Source organism: Heloderma suspectum, chromosome 13 (assembly GCF_057233095.1).
Source record: "Heloderma suspectum isolate Gila_16-S chromosome 13, 16-S_ref, whole genome shotgun sequence".
Taxonomy (NCBI): Eukaryota; Metazoa; Chordata; class Lepidosauria; order Squamata; family Helodermatidae; genus Heloderma; species Heloderma suspectum.
The window spans coordinates 27,993,146-28,008,736 of record NC_139470.1 but is presented as its reverse complement, the minus strand read 5'-3'; the positions used below and the strand labels follow the sequence as shown (position 1 = coordinate 28,008,736).

The window sequence follows — 15,591 nt, the reverse complement described above, 5'->3', positions numbered from 1 at the left end:
TGACCACTGTGAAAGAAATAAGCAAACTGCTGGACTAAAGTGACATAGGAAGCTCCAGGGAGCTCGGTAAGAGGTAATTTTAACTGCAATTTCCAGTGCTGTGGCTTGTGAATGCAAAGGCACTGGCATGGCTAATGAAACACCTGCCACTTTTATTAAATAATGTTGTTTATCTAACAATATTGATGAATTGCTTATATTAAAATACATTTCTAAGTGATATACATAAATACGGTACAAGATCATAATTTTAATAACTTTAAGAATACATTACAAACCAGTTTAAATATAGCAGGTAGGCATGTCAGAGAAATACGCAATGGATTCACATGGGTTTGGATTTCCATGAATCTGGCCAGCTTTTTCCGAGTCACATGGACTCCATGGACAGACCTCGGCCAGCTCCTTTAGAGTTCTGGCCGAAACCTGGAGCAGATTCACCGCCCCACTGACATCGGAGCCACCAGCCTCCATGACTTGAGACTTACCCAGGGAGCTGTGGCTGGAAACCGCTGTTGTCTTCACGTGCTGGAGTCTCCCAACGCAGCAGGGCTCCTCTCCATGCTCGATCTGCGCGATTATGTTGGGCTTGTGGGCAGCAAGGTCTGGGACCGAAAGCAGAGAATGACAGGGCAGGGGTGAGTCTTCACCCTTCCCTACAACTCCTGCAAGGTTAAACCCGGAGCAGGCAGGCTTTTCCCCTTAGAGGTCATCTCTCACTGCCGCCACCACCGCACGCAGTGCTGGCTCCAGGTTTCTGAGGGCCCTGAGCGAGCCACCCTCAATGGGCCCTTCCCTCAGTGAGTCTGCCCCCTTCCTCCTCCTTGCTCCCACTGGCTGGCTGGACAGGCAGGGAGCCAGGGAGCAAGCAGGCTGGGGCATCTCCCGCTCCTCCTCCTCTCCACCACCGTCCTCTGGGCCAGAGCAAGAGGCGGGGGACAAGCAGGGTGCAGCGGTGGAGAGGAGGCGCCACTCCAGGGGGCTCTTGTCAGTGGGCCCCTGCTGGGGGGTGGGCCCTCGACAGGCGCCCAACCAGGCCTACCCTTGACGCTGGCCCTGGCCACATACACTCATGCTCTCTTTCAAGGTCACCACCACCTCAGGCTGCTTCTCCTTTTCTCATATAAGAATTCCAAGAACGAGAAAGGAAAACAAACGAGGAAAATCAATACAATCCCTCCCTCCCCCCTTTCTCTCTCACCCCCCGCCCCCAATCTTGGGCAGTGCCGGAGGCCACGTATGATGAGATCTAAGGGCTGCAGGTTGCCCATGTCTGGATTAAACCCATCCTTTCTTGGATGGTCCAGGAATATGCCTTAGTTCCCTTCAAGACACATTTTCTTTTTCCTGAATAAATGGTGTATTACTAGGTGTGTATGGAATTCCCTTTGTCCAGCAATTCCTTAATCTGATTGGCATTCTCCTGGCTCTTTTGGATGTTTAGCTTCTTAATACTGTATTTTCTTTTCATTGTAAGCCGCTTTTGTTTATTATAATAACAACAAGAACAACAACTATTACTCTTTTTAAGAAGAACAGGATATAAATTACAAGGAAAAATTAAAGCCTGCCTTTTTGAGCACTCCAAATTCCTTGGGTGAACACGACCAGCAAGCCAAATAGCTACCTAATGGCAAATAGCTACCTAACGAAATCAGCATCTCGTAATTGTTTCTCATCACATCCTTGTAGAGGTCCTTCTGCCAATCTGCTAGCCACTCCCACTCCTCTGGGGAAAAGTAGATGGCCACTTCCTCAAAAGTCACCGGATCCTGAAATAAAAATGCAGTCAAAGCATTTCTAACACATCTATTTCTTCTAGACCCCTCCAGGAGCAGCAGCACCCACGGTCCCAAGCAAGCGAAAGTAAAGCCATGGGAGTTCATCTTATTTTTCAATCACGTTATTTCTCTTACTTTGCATAATTTATATGGTAATTTTTTTAAAAAAAATATTGCGTAATTCTAGTTTTGCCGGTCATGGAGAGGGGCGAAAAGCTATGCAAAGCACTGGAAGCTTTATTCATCCACCCATCTCTGGTTTCTTTGATTTCATCAACCACTGCCCGCATACTTGCAAAGATATCGTCATAAGGGCTAGAAACTTGGCTTATTTTTCTTAAATGAAAACTGCCATTCTTGCAAAACTGAACTGATCTCTGCATTGTCAGATGCTGCCTATTTCCTGAAGAACTATAGGATACCCACTTTCAACCTGGCTTAAGGCATTCCATATAGCCATATGCAAAATACTGTGAACCCTACTCCTTTGCTAATATAGAATGCAGAGCAATGCAGCAAGATAATTAAGCCTCAAAGCAGCCCAGAAACAAAAATCTGCTTTAAGATAAATCACTGCAAGCTGTATTATTTTCTGTGGAACGCTACGGTGGATGAAGTAGTGATATGGCATTTCAGCAGTGGAGGAAGATGAGAATCCAGTCCAGTGTCTCTGCAAATCCTTAAACTGAAGACCCAGTTGCGAAAAATCCTCCCGTGCCCATGCGCAACCTTAATATCAGTGGAGGCTGGGGGCTCCGATGTCAGTGGGGCAGTGACATTGGAGCCTCCAACCTCCGCTGCTTAATATGCCAAGTGACGGCACCTTCTACAGACATGGTGTGGGAAGGAGTGCAATTGATTCAGCACGTCTGACATGAATCTTGCAAGCCAATGTGCCAAGCTAAAGGCCAAGGGTCAGATCAGTTAATCCCCACAGAACGGACCTGCTCGATGTGCAAACATCACCTATTCGCTTGTCGCTTCTAGAATGTTCCTTCCAATCTCATCTAATTAGGCCCAATCCAGACGCTACTTGCCCCCTTGCACATGGTGTTCAGGATACCCTGGAATCCACAGTTGGGCAAGTAAAGCTCCCATTTTAGATTCTTTGATTCAGTTCTGAGTAGAAGTGCAGAAGATCATGCTGTAAACTCAGTGGGTGAGCCAGGAGCTGCTGTATATATCCCATAATAGTCATGCTGAGGAGAAGCAAGACTTGCAGGAAGAGGAGATAACTGACGGTTCTCCTCCAGTAGAAAATGCCCTAACTTGAGTGCAGGGGTGAAGACTGGGAAACAGGCTCCAGGCCTCCGGGCCAATGGATTTGGGCCAGTATTACGGAAAGCCGGGCAGGAGACGGGACACCCAGCTTTGACCCACAGGGCCCAATCCACCAGGAGCTTCTGCCCAAGCCCCACTGAAGCAAAAAAAACGACAACAGGGGCAGTACATGGAATGGTCACTTCCGCACCACCAAAAAAGACAGCAGAAGAGGACGTGGATTTGCATAACGTTTGCATGTGCTAATTTTTGGATGTGCTAATTTATAGAGGGAAATGCAAATTTAGAAAGAATTGCTAGTCTGCTGCTCCGTCTGCTGTCCAAGTAGTGCTATGGGCAAATTCTGTTCCCCCCTCTCAGAAGTTCTTTCTCTTGAAACCAGACTTGGACTGGAAAGCCAAATAGAGCGGGGGGGGGGAGGCTGTGGCCCTCCAGATGTTTTGGCCTACAACTCCTATCTCTAGCCAGCATGGCTGATGTTGAGGGAGCCAGTGTGGTGAAGTGATTAGAGTGTTGGACTGAGACTTTGGAAACCTGGGTTCGAATCCCCCTTCGGTTATGAAGCTCACTGGGTGACTTTGGGCCCATCACTGACTCTCAGCCTCACCTACCTCACAGGGCTGTTGTGAGGATAAAATGGAGAGGAGGAGGATAACGTAAGCCACCCTGGGTTCCTTGCAAGAGGAAAAAAGGCAGGATATACATGTAATCATAAAAGAAATAAAAATAAGAAAATATCATGGGAGATGAAGGCCAAAAGATCTGTAGGGCCTCAGGTTACCCACTGCTGAAATAGAGGATACCTTCAAATAGAGGATTGCCCTCTGTAAAACAGGACACATGACCACGCTAGTTTCATTTCAGTGTGGCTTGCACAAAAGAATGTTCCACTGGATCTTATAATTAGTGGGCAGGATGGGAGTGCAGAGGGACATGGATTTCCTTCACATCTTCTAGTGTTGGGTCTCAATACAGAACACAGAGTTGAGCTCCAGCCCAAGTTGAGCTCCAGCTCAAATTAAGCTCAGTCCTACTGGTACTTTTGATTGCAAGCTCCTTGGGGCAGCGTCCTATCAATTTCGCTTCTGGAACCTGCCACCCACCTTTATTTATTTTATTTATTGCATTTATATCCCGCCTTTTTTCTCTTGCAAGGAACCCGAGGCGGCTTACGTTATCCTCCTCCTCTCCATTTCATCCTCACAACCCTGTGAGGTAGGCTGGGCTCAGAGTCTGTGACGGGCCCAAAGTCACCCAGTGAGCTTCCATGGCCGAGTGGGGGCTAGAACCCGGATCTCCCAGTTCCCAGCCCAACTCTCACCACGACACCACCCTGGCTCTCCAGTGTGGCACTACAGAAATGATAACATATTCATAAAAACCCACAGAACAGGTTACGGAACGGCCTGATGAGCGGAAGGGCCCTCCTACCTGAAGAGCAGGCCTGGCGGCTCCAGCCATCTCTCAAGCGGACACTTCTCTGCACTGGACCGATGACGGCTCGATCGCTTTCCCTGGAGCCTAAGTAAACGCTGCGTGGGTGGGGCGCTGGGGGTGTCAGTACTGTGGCCGTCTGTGGCCGTACGGCTCCCCTTCTGCAGGCAGGCCTTTCGGAGTCGAGGCACGTGCGAAGAGGAGGGCTCTGGCTGGAGCTCTGCCGCCTGCCAGGAGGGGAGGAAAGAAGAAATGGCGGCGGGGGGGTGGGGTGGGGGGAGAAGTATAATTTAAAAACCAGGCAGGACAGCCAGTGCGGAGTTTCAAAACCAAAAGGAGTCGGTGGCTTTGAATACACGTGCATGAAGCTTAGGTAAATCACCCCTTTGCTTCCAGGAGGGGGGAAAAACTCCCCCGAGCTAATTTCCATACAGGGAATTTGCATGAAGGCTCACACTGCTTTCCCCACCCTGGTGCCCTCCAGATGTGTTGGACTACACCTCCCACGATCCCCCAGGATGAAATTGACAAGAGTTGCGGTCCAACACATCTGGAAGGAGCTGGGTTCAGGAAGGACGGGGCTAAGTCATCGCCTGTTTTCTTCCCCCTCGCAGGCGGCGTTTCATTTGACTTGGCGTGCTTCTGTGCAGGGAGGATGGGAGAAGGAAGAGACGATTTTCCTGGCACGCAGCTCTGCTGTCTGGGAGCCTGCAGCGGGCTCTCCCTCCCAAGGAAGCGGTGTGGTCAGCAGCTCCACTCACCTCGAGGGCCCTGCTTCACACCCCGGGAACGCATGCAGTGACCTTTGCTCAGCAACTGCAGCATCCATCAAGGGACCAGTTGCAGATGTGAACAGGTCACTTCCGTAGCCAAGCGTCACAAACGGGGCTTCCACATTCAGTGGTACAGTGGTAAATTCTGAAGGGCAGACACTCAGCATGGTGGTCTCCCAAGGAGAGACCCCAAATCCAGGCAGCTGGGTCAACCGACCCACATCAGGGATGTTGCTAGGCAGTTACAAGATTTAGGGCCTGGGCCCAGGCCCATAAAACAAATCTGCATAAAATCTGCATATGCTAATTTATATCTCTATATACACTTTTAGAAATAATTACTAGGATTTATTTACATTTCACAGGAGGCGAGTCACCCCAGATAAAATAATTTCTTCCATTAATTTGCAGCCTAACCCAGATCATCCTTAACCAATGAAAAAGAGGTTTTTTTCTCAATTTCTACGGAGGGGAAGATTTTGGGTGGTAGTGATGTTGCAGCACGTGAGAAGAGGAAAGAGAACTCTTGAAAAGATGTACTCCCCCTTGAACTTTGCCCCGTGCATGGCAATTCAGTTGAGAAAAAAACCTTCCACTGGGACCAATGGATGCTCAGGGCTCGGAGGAATAGATTCAGGGACCTGGAAAATAGATTTGGGGCTAGTGTGCATGGTCCCAGGCGCAGCAATGCCCCTGATCCACATCAACAAACCAGTTCTAGCAGTTTTCATCTGCACAAGAACAGGTCTTTTGTAAAGCGAAAGGGTTTGAATTGCCCATTCCAGACCAAGCGCCCCCCCCCCCATACTTTGCATTGCAACAGGAAACAAGAGATTGTTGCTGGGAAAATCTATCCCCACCCCCACCCGCCAGTTCCGATGAGGATTGCAGCTAAGCTTGGAGGAAATAGGGGATTCTGAGGCGGTGGCAGGTGATGTCAGGGTCCCGGCTAATGAAAAAGGGCTGGCCCTGCATCCCTCTGTGCCCTGGTTCCACTATGTCACTGTCCACATTTACTCCAAAGTCAGCACTTTTCAGTGGGGTCAGCCAGACACAGCATCCTTGGGCATCTGCTGAGCCCCCCGTCCCAGCAAGACCCCCAGCACTGAGCAGCATTTATTTTCCCACAACACCCAGCTGCGGGAGGCTTTGTGGGAAATTAAAATGGTGGCTCCAAGCCAGCCAGCAACACGCTGCTCCCTCTCGCACCACCGGCCCGCTGGGTGCCACCGGTGTGGGGGCCCCCGCAGTCAGTTCACGCACTCAGCTGCCGTTCATCAAGCGACACGCGTGTGTGTGAATCAGGCCTTAGACCTGCCCTTCGTTTGCCAATAACAAATATGAGAGTGCCTCTGGGTCCGTGCAGAAGGCTTTTGCCCCATCACAGAGTCAACATGTTGAAGTTGCACACATCTGGGATTGAGGAGAGGCCTTCCAGGAAGAGCTTAAGCCCAAGCACAATTGCTTTATTTATTCTCCTAAAAACGAACAGCTGTCTCTTCTTGCCACACGTACCGCCAAGCCACGGCTGCTTCCCTGCACCTTTGGGGTGTGTTAAGGGGTGCCATATTCCAGTTGCACAAATCCAGGCAGCATTTGTGGTTGCCGCTGTGGTTGCTGCATATTTTGCAGATTATGCAAATCATGTGGGGAGTTGAGAAGGGGGTCCCCCTCCCCAGTCTGATTTCCCACTCCAAAATCCCCCCTTTCGAAATTGCTTTTTAAAGGAAGGAAACAGATGGTGGGATTTCCTTAGATAATGTAACCTATGTTTGACTCCTCAAAGGCCATTAGAGTATAAGGCTGCAATGCTATATGCACACTTTCCTGAGAGTAAGCCCTGTTGACGCTTTACTTCTAAGTAAAGGTATATAGGATCGTGCTGTCAGTATAATAAAGACTTAAAAATCTGCCCGTTCCAGATTCATGGAAATTCACTACTAAATTCATTATGCAGTTTGGTGGTGTGTGTGTGTGTGTGTGTGTGTGTGTATAAACACAGTAAGGTGGCACTTTTATCTGCAATACAGGTGGGAAAGAACTCAGCACAAATCTATACCTGTCTTACTCAGAAGTAAGCCTCACTGACTTCAATGGGACTTATTCCCAGGTAAATGTGGATAACATTGCAGCCTACATTAACCGTGTTCATGCACATGCCTTTACATCAGGGGTGTTGAACCTCTTTTCAGTCCAAGGGCTGCATTCCGTTTCGGAGAAGCTCCTGGGGGCCACACTCCAGAGGTGGGTGGAGACAAAGGCAGAAGGGGTGGGGCCAAAGGCAAAAGAGGTGGGGCCAAAAATAGCAGCCTATTGGAGCTTCAAGCTCTTCCTGCCAGTAAGGAAGCTTTAGGAGAGGCATTTCAACCTTTTGAAACAGGGAAAATATGTGCAAAAGCCAGGAATGATCAGTGGTCAGGGGGAAAGGGATTGGAAAGGGATGGGGGCCATTTGGGGAACACTGGAGGGCCAGATTGTGAGCCTGGAGGGGGGACGGGATTTGGCCTACTGATGTGAGGTTTTGTATCCCAGTTTGACACACACGTGCACAAGATGCGTTCATCCCTCCCGATCTTTCAACTTCTCAATTCCTTGGGGTTGGAAGCTGAGCCCAACAGCTGCTTTCCCCAATCTGATGCCCTCCAGATGTGTTGGACTGCAACTCCCATCATTCCCAGCTCATGTCATCAGAAGCCTGGAAAGTCATCCTGAGTTGGTAGATACAAACACAGCCTCATGAGCAGGGAAAAGAAAAAAAATTAGAGTGCCGTCAAGGCAGAACGAAATGCAAGACATACAGATAGCAGGAGGGGGCAGATGCCAGGCTTGCGGGGTCCACCTTGCTTTCTTTTAGAACCAGCCAGAGCCAGGCGCAAAATAGTGGCTCAGGCAGACATGCACTGGCTAAGCATTAAGGAACAGGGTGCCTCTGAGCATGCGCTCAGCCCAGGACCTTGCGTTCAGTACTGGAACCAAGCTCACAAGCCCTTTCATACAGAAGTCCCCCCTGGTTTTTCCCCCAAAATGTTTTTTTCAGCAACCGAATTTATGGGTGGTGGTGGAGAGCTTTCACTTGTTGCTCTTGTCAGACAAGTGGGAGTCAGAAATCTTTGCCAATTTACTGCAAATCACCCAAAGATCTACCTTCTGCCCAGCAGATATATGCAAAATAATTACAGGAACCGTTCACAACAAATGCAGAGAATATTACTATTATCAATACATTCTCTGGATCTAAACTTTTAAACTAGCCCTCTGCAACCTGGCACCCGCCAAGTGTTTTGGACTAGAGTTCCCAGTATTCCTGACTATTGGCCATGCTGGCTAGGGATGATGGGATTTGTAGTCCAAAAATATGAAGCCACCAGGTTGGAGAAAGCTGGTTTAAACTAAGACAGACCTGAAAACAAACTTCATATTCTCTTCTGACCCATGCTCCAGCCAGCACAGGGAGTCTTACACGAGAGTCATGTCTCTGTTTCAACACACTTGGCCAAGCCGATGTGGAAGCCAGTTCTGCAGGGCTCTGGCCAACATGGCTGTAACCATGTGGGTAGACCTGACTGCAACCACTCAGTTTGGTTGTTGCAGGGCACGAGTACCCCAACCTCTTTGGGTCGGTCAGCACATTCAGAACATTACTAGTGTTGTGGGCAGCCTCCCAAAATGGAAGGCATGGGGGGCTTCCCCATTCATAAAATTGTGGCCATGGCCAGTCACAAAACACTCATTTCCCAGAAGGCAACTGGTGAGACTAAAAGAAAAGTAACTTGTCCAAGAACCTAAGGACATGGCAGAGATGGGGTGTGAGCTCCAAAACACAAAATCACTCTCTTCTGAACCCAAATAAAGATGGTGCTGGTGGGCAGCACTTTGCCTTGCAGCATACCAGCCTCCAAGGAAAATAATAATCATTTTTAAAGTCTTAAGAAGTAAAATTAAAAACAAGGAGCAGCAGGGGGCCCAGCAGGTGCCAAGAGAAATGTCTGCGGGCGCATTGGTGCCCCCAGGCATCACGCTGGAAACTCCAGTTTCAGGGGGCTTTATAACCCACTGTTGCCAAGGGTGGCTCACAAAGGACCAAACCAGATGCGACTCACCCTAAATCAGGGCACAAACACGGTGTGATTAATTGCAGTTAGCAACAGGCAAGGCACCAACCCTGGATCCAGGAAAAGAGTCCCCCCTAATCTGACCCAATTCACAGTGTTTGAAAGAGATCAATTTCCCATTCAATTTTAAGGATTTAATCCGCAACAGAAACCCATTAAGCCATACTGGGATTTGCCAGTGTGCCAAGCCACCCACTTGCGAGTAGCAATTCGTCACAATTTCCAGCATTTGAAGAATAACGGTGTCATCAAAATCACAACTCTAATCAGAAAACGTAAGAACGTAAGAAAGACCTGGATGAGCCAGAGCCAAAACCCATCCAGCCCAGCATTCTCTGATCAGGCAAAGTTTAGCAATATTTATTAAGCACCTCAAAGGTCAGCCTTCCCCAACATGGTGCCCTCCAGTTTTGGACTACAACTCCAATCACCCCTAAGCCATGCTGGTTGAGGCTGATGGGAGTTGTAGTCCAAAACATTTGGAGGTTGGGAAAGACCCAGATTTGCAATCTAATGGGACAGGGGGATTAAACACAAAAGGAAAGGGAGGAAGTAATCAGCACTGCCTGGGTGTAAGGAGATTTCACTTAGTTTTCTTCACAGATAGGCTAATGTTCCTACATGAATGGAATCTCTTTTTAAAGCCATTGGCCACACTACATCTTGCTGGTGAAGTAAAAATGTGTGTGCGCGCGCACGCGTGTGAGAGACAGATCTTAATTTACTTTAAAAGAGAGCCATCACTAAAGCATTTTAAGAAATTTCCCTTTTTAAAATAATGTCTCAGTCATAGGAAAAGAATTGCACCAACAGGCGTTACACAGCCGTCCATTCAAAAGGCAGCCCCCAGAGTCCAGCTCATTCATGCAAATTTTATGCAAACAGCATGAGCAATGTGCAGATTAAACATGCAAATAAGCCACAGCCCTCTGGCTCCTGAAACGTTTCCATGGCGGCCCTCCGTGCTGAGCATGCCAGCCTTTGCTGCCGCAGTGTGCTGTCATGGGGCTCAGAAAGGGGCAATTGAGACAGACTGCTCGGATGGTCCTCGGACAGTGACGGGTGCCGAAGCTTGAACCATCGGACAGAGTAAGGGCTGGGTTTCCGCCTCCATCTCTCCCAACATCATATCTGAAGGGGAGCACTCAAAAATGTGGCCCCCACCTGCAGGCTGAAGTGGCATAATCCAGAATTCTAACTCTACATTCTGTGTAATGGGTACAGCAAATCTGAATGACCTATGAGTGACTCAACAAGGGGGGGCAGGATTTCATAAATCATAGAACAGTAGGGTTGGAAGGGGCCTACAAGGCCATCAAGTCCAACCCCCCCATCGAGTCCAACCCTCTTTTGTCTCACACCAAAAAGATTCCTTGTTTGGGGAGACAAGATGATCACCTCAGACTGTCCATCTACCCTGCAACATCAAGTCCTGCATTTTGATTGTGGAAAGAAAACCCCAAATTCTTCCTAATTCTAACAGAGGAAATCCGTATCTGGGCTGCACCACGTCAGTCTGCGGCAGGAGGGGGGCAGGATTTACATGATGGAATGCTCGAGTCAAATAATTCCTTCCACACAGAAAATTAGCCTGTCAAGGAGCGGGCTAAGCCGAAACGCTTCTCCCTGACACGCTAGTAGAGGGAATGTTCTTGAACACTCTCCCATACAAAAGCAAAACTTCCCGTTGCAAAGAAATCTAGCACGACAAGGAGAAATGCCCTAGCCTAACCTAGCGTTGTTTGTGACATGCTGGCTTTCTACATGCGAGGAATTCTTTTACGAGGAGAAGCATTCAGTCAGGCAATTCCTCAGCCTGCAGGTCGACAATGTGAGAGGATGAGGCCTGAATAAACTTCTTATGTGGAGGCCTGAATAAACTCAATAAACTCCCTTACCATGTGTGAAATTTTATAAAATGTGGAATGTATCACCTCCAACAATGGGATATGTACAGGGCTAAAGGGAAGTATTGTATAATGCCAGGGCCGGCCCTATCATTAGGCTGAGTGAGGCAGCCACCTCAGGTGGCACATGTGGGGGGGGCAGCTTCTTCTGCCTCAGGTGTGCCGGAGGGTGGCCAGTGCTGAAGTAAGATTCAGCTACCCGTCCAGTTATCTTCTGTACATGCACTGGGGAGGAGGTGCCATCTTGTCCTTTGCCTCAGACAGCAACATGTCTTGGGCTGGCCCTGCATAATACTATGTGATCAAAGGTCAGGCAATCCCTTGCAGATTTAGCCATTTGCTAAAAGAGTCGTTTGACTGACCAATTTGTTCTACATGTATAAAACAAAATAAATGCCCCACTCTTCAATGAATTTCCTGGGTGGCTTAGGTTAATCTGACACCCTGCCCCAGAAGTAAGCCCCCCACACACACACCAAACACCTTCATTGCTCCTAACATACAACAGCAGCAAGTTCATCCCCAAGACCCCGACAAGCGCCATTGCCCATGCTCCCCAGCCAAGCATCACAGCTTTGTCCATTTCCAGGAGCAGCTAGAAACACGTCCACACCAGTCACTCCCAGCACCCAAACAGAATTGGTACTGGCTCCATTTTAAACCTGCCTGACAGGTTCTTCCCTTCCCCTCCTCTGGCCTCCACCCAGTTCAGCATCCTCTTTCCAGCAACCGTAAATATGCACACATTTAAATGAAGTCATATATGCAAATGAACAGTGCCTGCTCCCTCTCGCGCACGCTCTCTCTGGACAAAGTGGCAAGCCTGGGTGTTATACAACAGGCCGTTTTAAAAACCATGCATGCATTTAAATGAATTAACATATGCAAATACACCACAGGCCAAGATGTTTCCTCCTGTTTCTGGTAAGGCTGGCAAAACTAGCTCCAAACATTCAGGATATAAAACCAGCACCAAATTCTGCACATCCACACTACCAAAAGGGGAAATATGCACAGAGTTCCTAAGGAGCAAGCCCTATTCTGCTCAATGGGACTTACTTCTGAGCAAACATAGGATTGCATTGTTAAAGTAGGACATTCCCTTAAACCATCAAAACATACAAAGCCCAGAAATTCATATTATGGAAGGGTAGAAAGCTGAATATTTCTGAAAAGAGAGAGCAAACTCTTGGGGGCATATAGACGTCTTAGACTTCTAAGTTTTAAAACATTTCAACCAGCAGTGGGTTGTCCCCCCCAGCCATCTGCAAGAATTCAGGGTATTGTATTTCTGTTGGGCCATAGTAGGGATGATCAATCTACAGTTCCCATGAGCCTTAAAACAATTTAAATATGTAGTACAGGCAGGCCCTAAGTTCTGCTGGAGAGGCTGAAAGCTGCACGACAGTGTCTATATTTGCGGCCCATTTGTTTTATTATCAAACAACAATAGGAAAATTGCTTCCCAGTACATAGCCCATTGATCATTGCCAGAACAAACCTGTCAGGGAATTAGCTTTATACCCATTTTAGAGGTGAGAAAAATGACAACAATAATTAAAGCATCTACAACCACTTGGAAGGGCTGTTCGCACATCAGGGCTTCGCAGCAAATCGTGGATTAACCCACAATTTGCAGGGATGAGTGTCGCACAGGAGCTGCTTCCACTTTCCAGCAGCAATCTACAATTCGTGGGTTAAACAACCCACAGTTAACCTAAGAACAAACCATAGGTTAACTGTAGGTTGTTTAACCCATGAACATCCCCAAGCGTCCGGGTTTGGACGTCACCCTAACAACCTACAAACAAGCAGAAGGGGCGGGCATGCAGGAGGCAATGCGCCTGCTCTCTCCTGCTTGTGCATGACAACCCGTGGGTTGTTCAAACCATGGGTTGTCGTTATGTTCAAACCAGGTCAAAGTGTTCAAAGCACTGCACGTACATTATCTCAGTAATCTTTACAGCAACCCTGTAAGGTAGGTCAGTGTTATCACAGATGAAAGAGGCTCAAAGATGGCAGCTTGCATTGGACCGTCCAGTTAATTCATGGCACAGATAACATTTGAACTAGGAACTTCCCAGCTCAGCCAACCCTACCCTATTAAAGTGGGATTTAATGCCAGAACTAAGGACAACATCCTGGATGTCCTAAAAACCTATAGAATTTACACTGATTTAAGAATAAAATATTATCTCACTTGGAAGGAGGTGTAATGCAGCATGAGCCTAACCATATTTACTCAGAAGGAAGCCCTATTGGGTTCAGTGGGACTTACTCCCAAGGAATTGTGCTTAGACCTTTGCTTTAGAATTGCATCCTATAGCTGCCACTGGTTTAACTTCCCCAGCTTGGTGACCTCCAGATATATTTATTTATTAATACATATATACTGCTTGAGCCATGGAGGAGGAGAGGCTTTTGAGCACCTCCTCTTTATTGGTGGCCCATTACCATCTAAAGGCTTCTTGGTTTTGGCAGGTCTGATCTCTGTGTGATTTTTTTTTTTTTTAATTTCCGTCCTGCCAGGGATTGATCAGAAAGTCCAACGATGTAAATGTCTTATTGCAGGCCTCAGAGCTGGATTACACTGCAAAAGTCTTCAGTTAATGAATAATGCTGTATTTATTCATTATACCACCTTTTCCCATCATGCTAGGAGACTTACAAATACTATTGCACAATAATATTTTTCCCGTATTTTTGTTTTGTTTTGCTCCTTCTGGAATGTTTTATTTGCTTTTGTCTCTTTTGTTGCATTTGCAGCTGTTATGTTGTATGATTTGTTTTTTAAGATGCAGGTTGTTAGTTGCTCTGGAATGGAAAAGCAGGATGTTAAAACTCCCATAAGTAGCAAACAGATAAATGGAACCTCCATTTCCATGAGCAGTATAGTTCTGAGCGCCAGCTTTTGGGAGAAAACGCTTCCAGAGGCGCCCAAACATTAGCTTTCTAAAAGAGGCCCACCAAAAGCAGGCCAGCTTTTACTCAGCAGTAAGTCCCACCGAGTTCAGGAAGGTGTAGTCGCAAGTAAATGTTCAAACAATTACTGCCTAAATAGACTTTTGGTTTGATCCAGTGGGATTCTTTTTTTTTAATTTTTATTTTTTGACAGTGCAATACTGAGCGTATCTACTGGGAAGTAAGTCCTGGGGAGCTCAATGGGCTTACTCTCAGGTAAGTGTGTATAGGATTGCAGCCTAAGTGTGCTGAAATGGGTGTGTTAAAATAAGGACACCCTCTCTACTCCTTCAGTGGCTGCCGGGATGGCAGAACTTGTGTTGAAAGACCAGCTTTCAAGCGATTGTGCGGTGGCAATATTTGTACAAACATACAAAGGGATCCGAGTTATATTTGCATTTTGTACGGTTATTTATGGGTGGGGAAGGGACAGAATAAGATCCTCTTGAGTGTGTGGGTGGGTGGGTGGGGGTGTGTATATAGCAGACAGACACTCACACACACACACACACACACACTAAAAAAAAGATTCATAAAGAGCGGCATTCATTCCCTCGGTCCAGGGACAACACAAAGAGGTTTCCCCCTTTACGGCAAACTCCAGCAGTTTCGGACTAGCCCCACAGGCCAGCCAGCCTTTTACGTTAGCCAGAGGCAAGCCACCCAAACTCGCTGACAGTCCGGGCAGCGCTCTGCGTACTTACTTGGGAGTAAGCCCCATCGAATGCAGCGGGGGCTCACTTTTTCAGGAAACACTCACGGGCTTGGGGCGCGGGGCCCGGCTCTGGCTGAGAACGCCGCTTACCCACGAGTATTCCCATGGCGCGAGGACAGGCGTGCAAGAGGACCTCGCAAGGATCGGGGCCGTGGCGGTGGCTTCTTGCAGCCGGCGAAAGAGCCGTCTCCCGGCCCGCCCCTCTCCTCCGCTTGCAAAGGACGAGCGAGGAGCGGAGGGTCGCGCTGGCAGCAGGCGCCCCGGCTCAATCCGGATCGCAATCCGGATCAGCCCTGTAGCAGCACGACCCAGCCAAGCAGGGGACGGGACAGCTCCTGCTCGCTGCTCCGCCTTCCCGACTGTGCGGTTCAGAGTGAAAAGGCGACGGGGTGGCTCCCAAAACTCACCCGGCGGTTTAACGCTTTCCTCTCCGGCGGGCACCCCGCTCCGGAAGGGCCGGGATCCGCACACCGCCCCCGCCTGGCCGGCTCCCGCGTGCCTGGGGGCGAGCGAGACGGGGGCGCAGGTCGCGCCCGTGGACACGGCTGGGCGGCGGCGCGCGGCCAGCGGGAGGCGGCGCGGCGGGATCCCGGGCAGGCTTACTCGGGAGGAAGCAGCCCCAGCGGA

The 15,591-nt window shown here is 48.6% G+C and overlaps 1 protein-coding gene across 8 annotated transcripts in view; it reads right to left on the bottom strand.

Moving 5' to 3' along the window:
- Positions 1-15,591, bottom strand: part of LOC146336261 (uncharacterized) — a 31,598-nt gene that overhangs the window by 14,805 nt on the left and 1,202 nt on the right. For 3 of the 8 annotated variants that reach the window (XM_084819497.1, XM_084819498.1, XM_084819500.1), the window contains exons 1-2: positions 1,646-3,643; positions 489-605 (exon numbers count right to left, since the gene is read on the bottom strand). In XM_084819497.1, the coding sequence (XP_084675623.1) occupies positions 489-605; positions 1,646-1,886 (358 nt within the window). In that variant the 5' untranslated portion in view covers positions 1,887-3,643. Of the gene's footprint in view, positions 1-488; positions 606-1,645; positions 3,644-4,493; positions 4,724-14,953; positions 15,578-15,591 lie in introns of those variants that run through there. The other 5 variants (XM_084819502.1, XM_084819504.1, XM_084819501.1 and 2 more) reach the window with 5 other exon arrangements.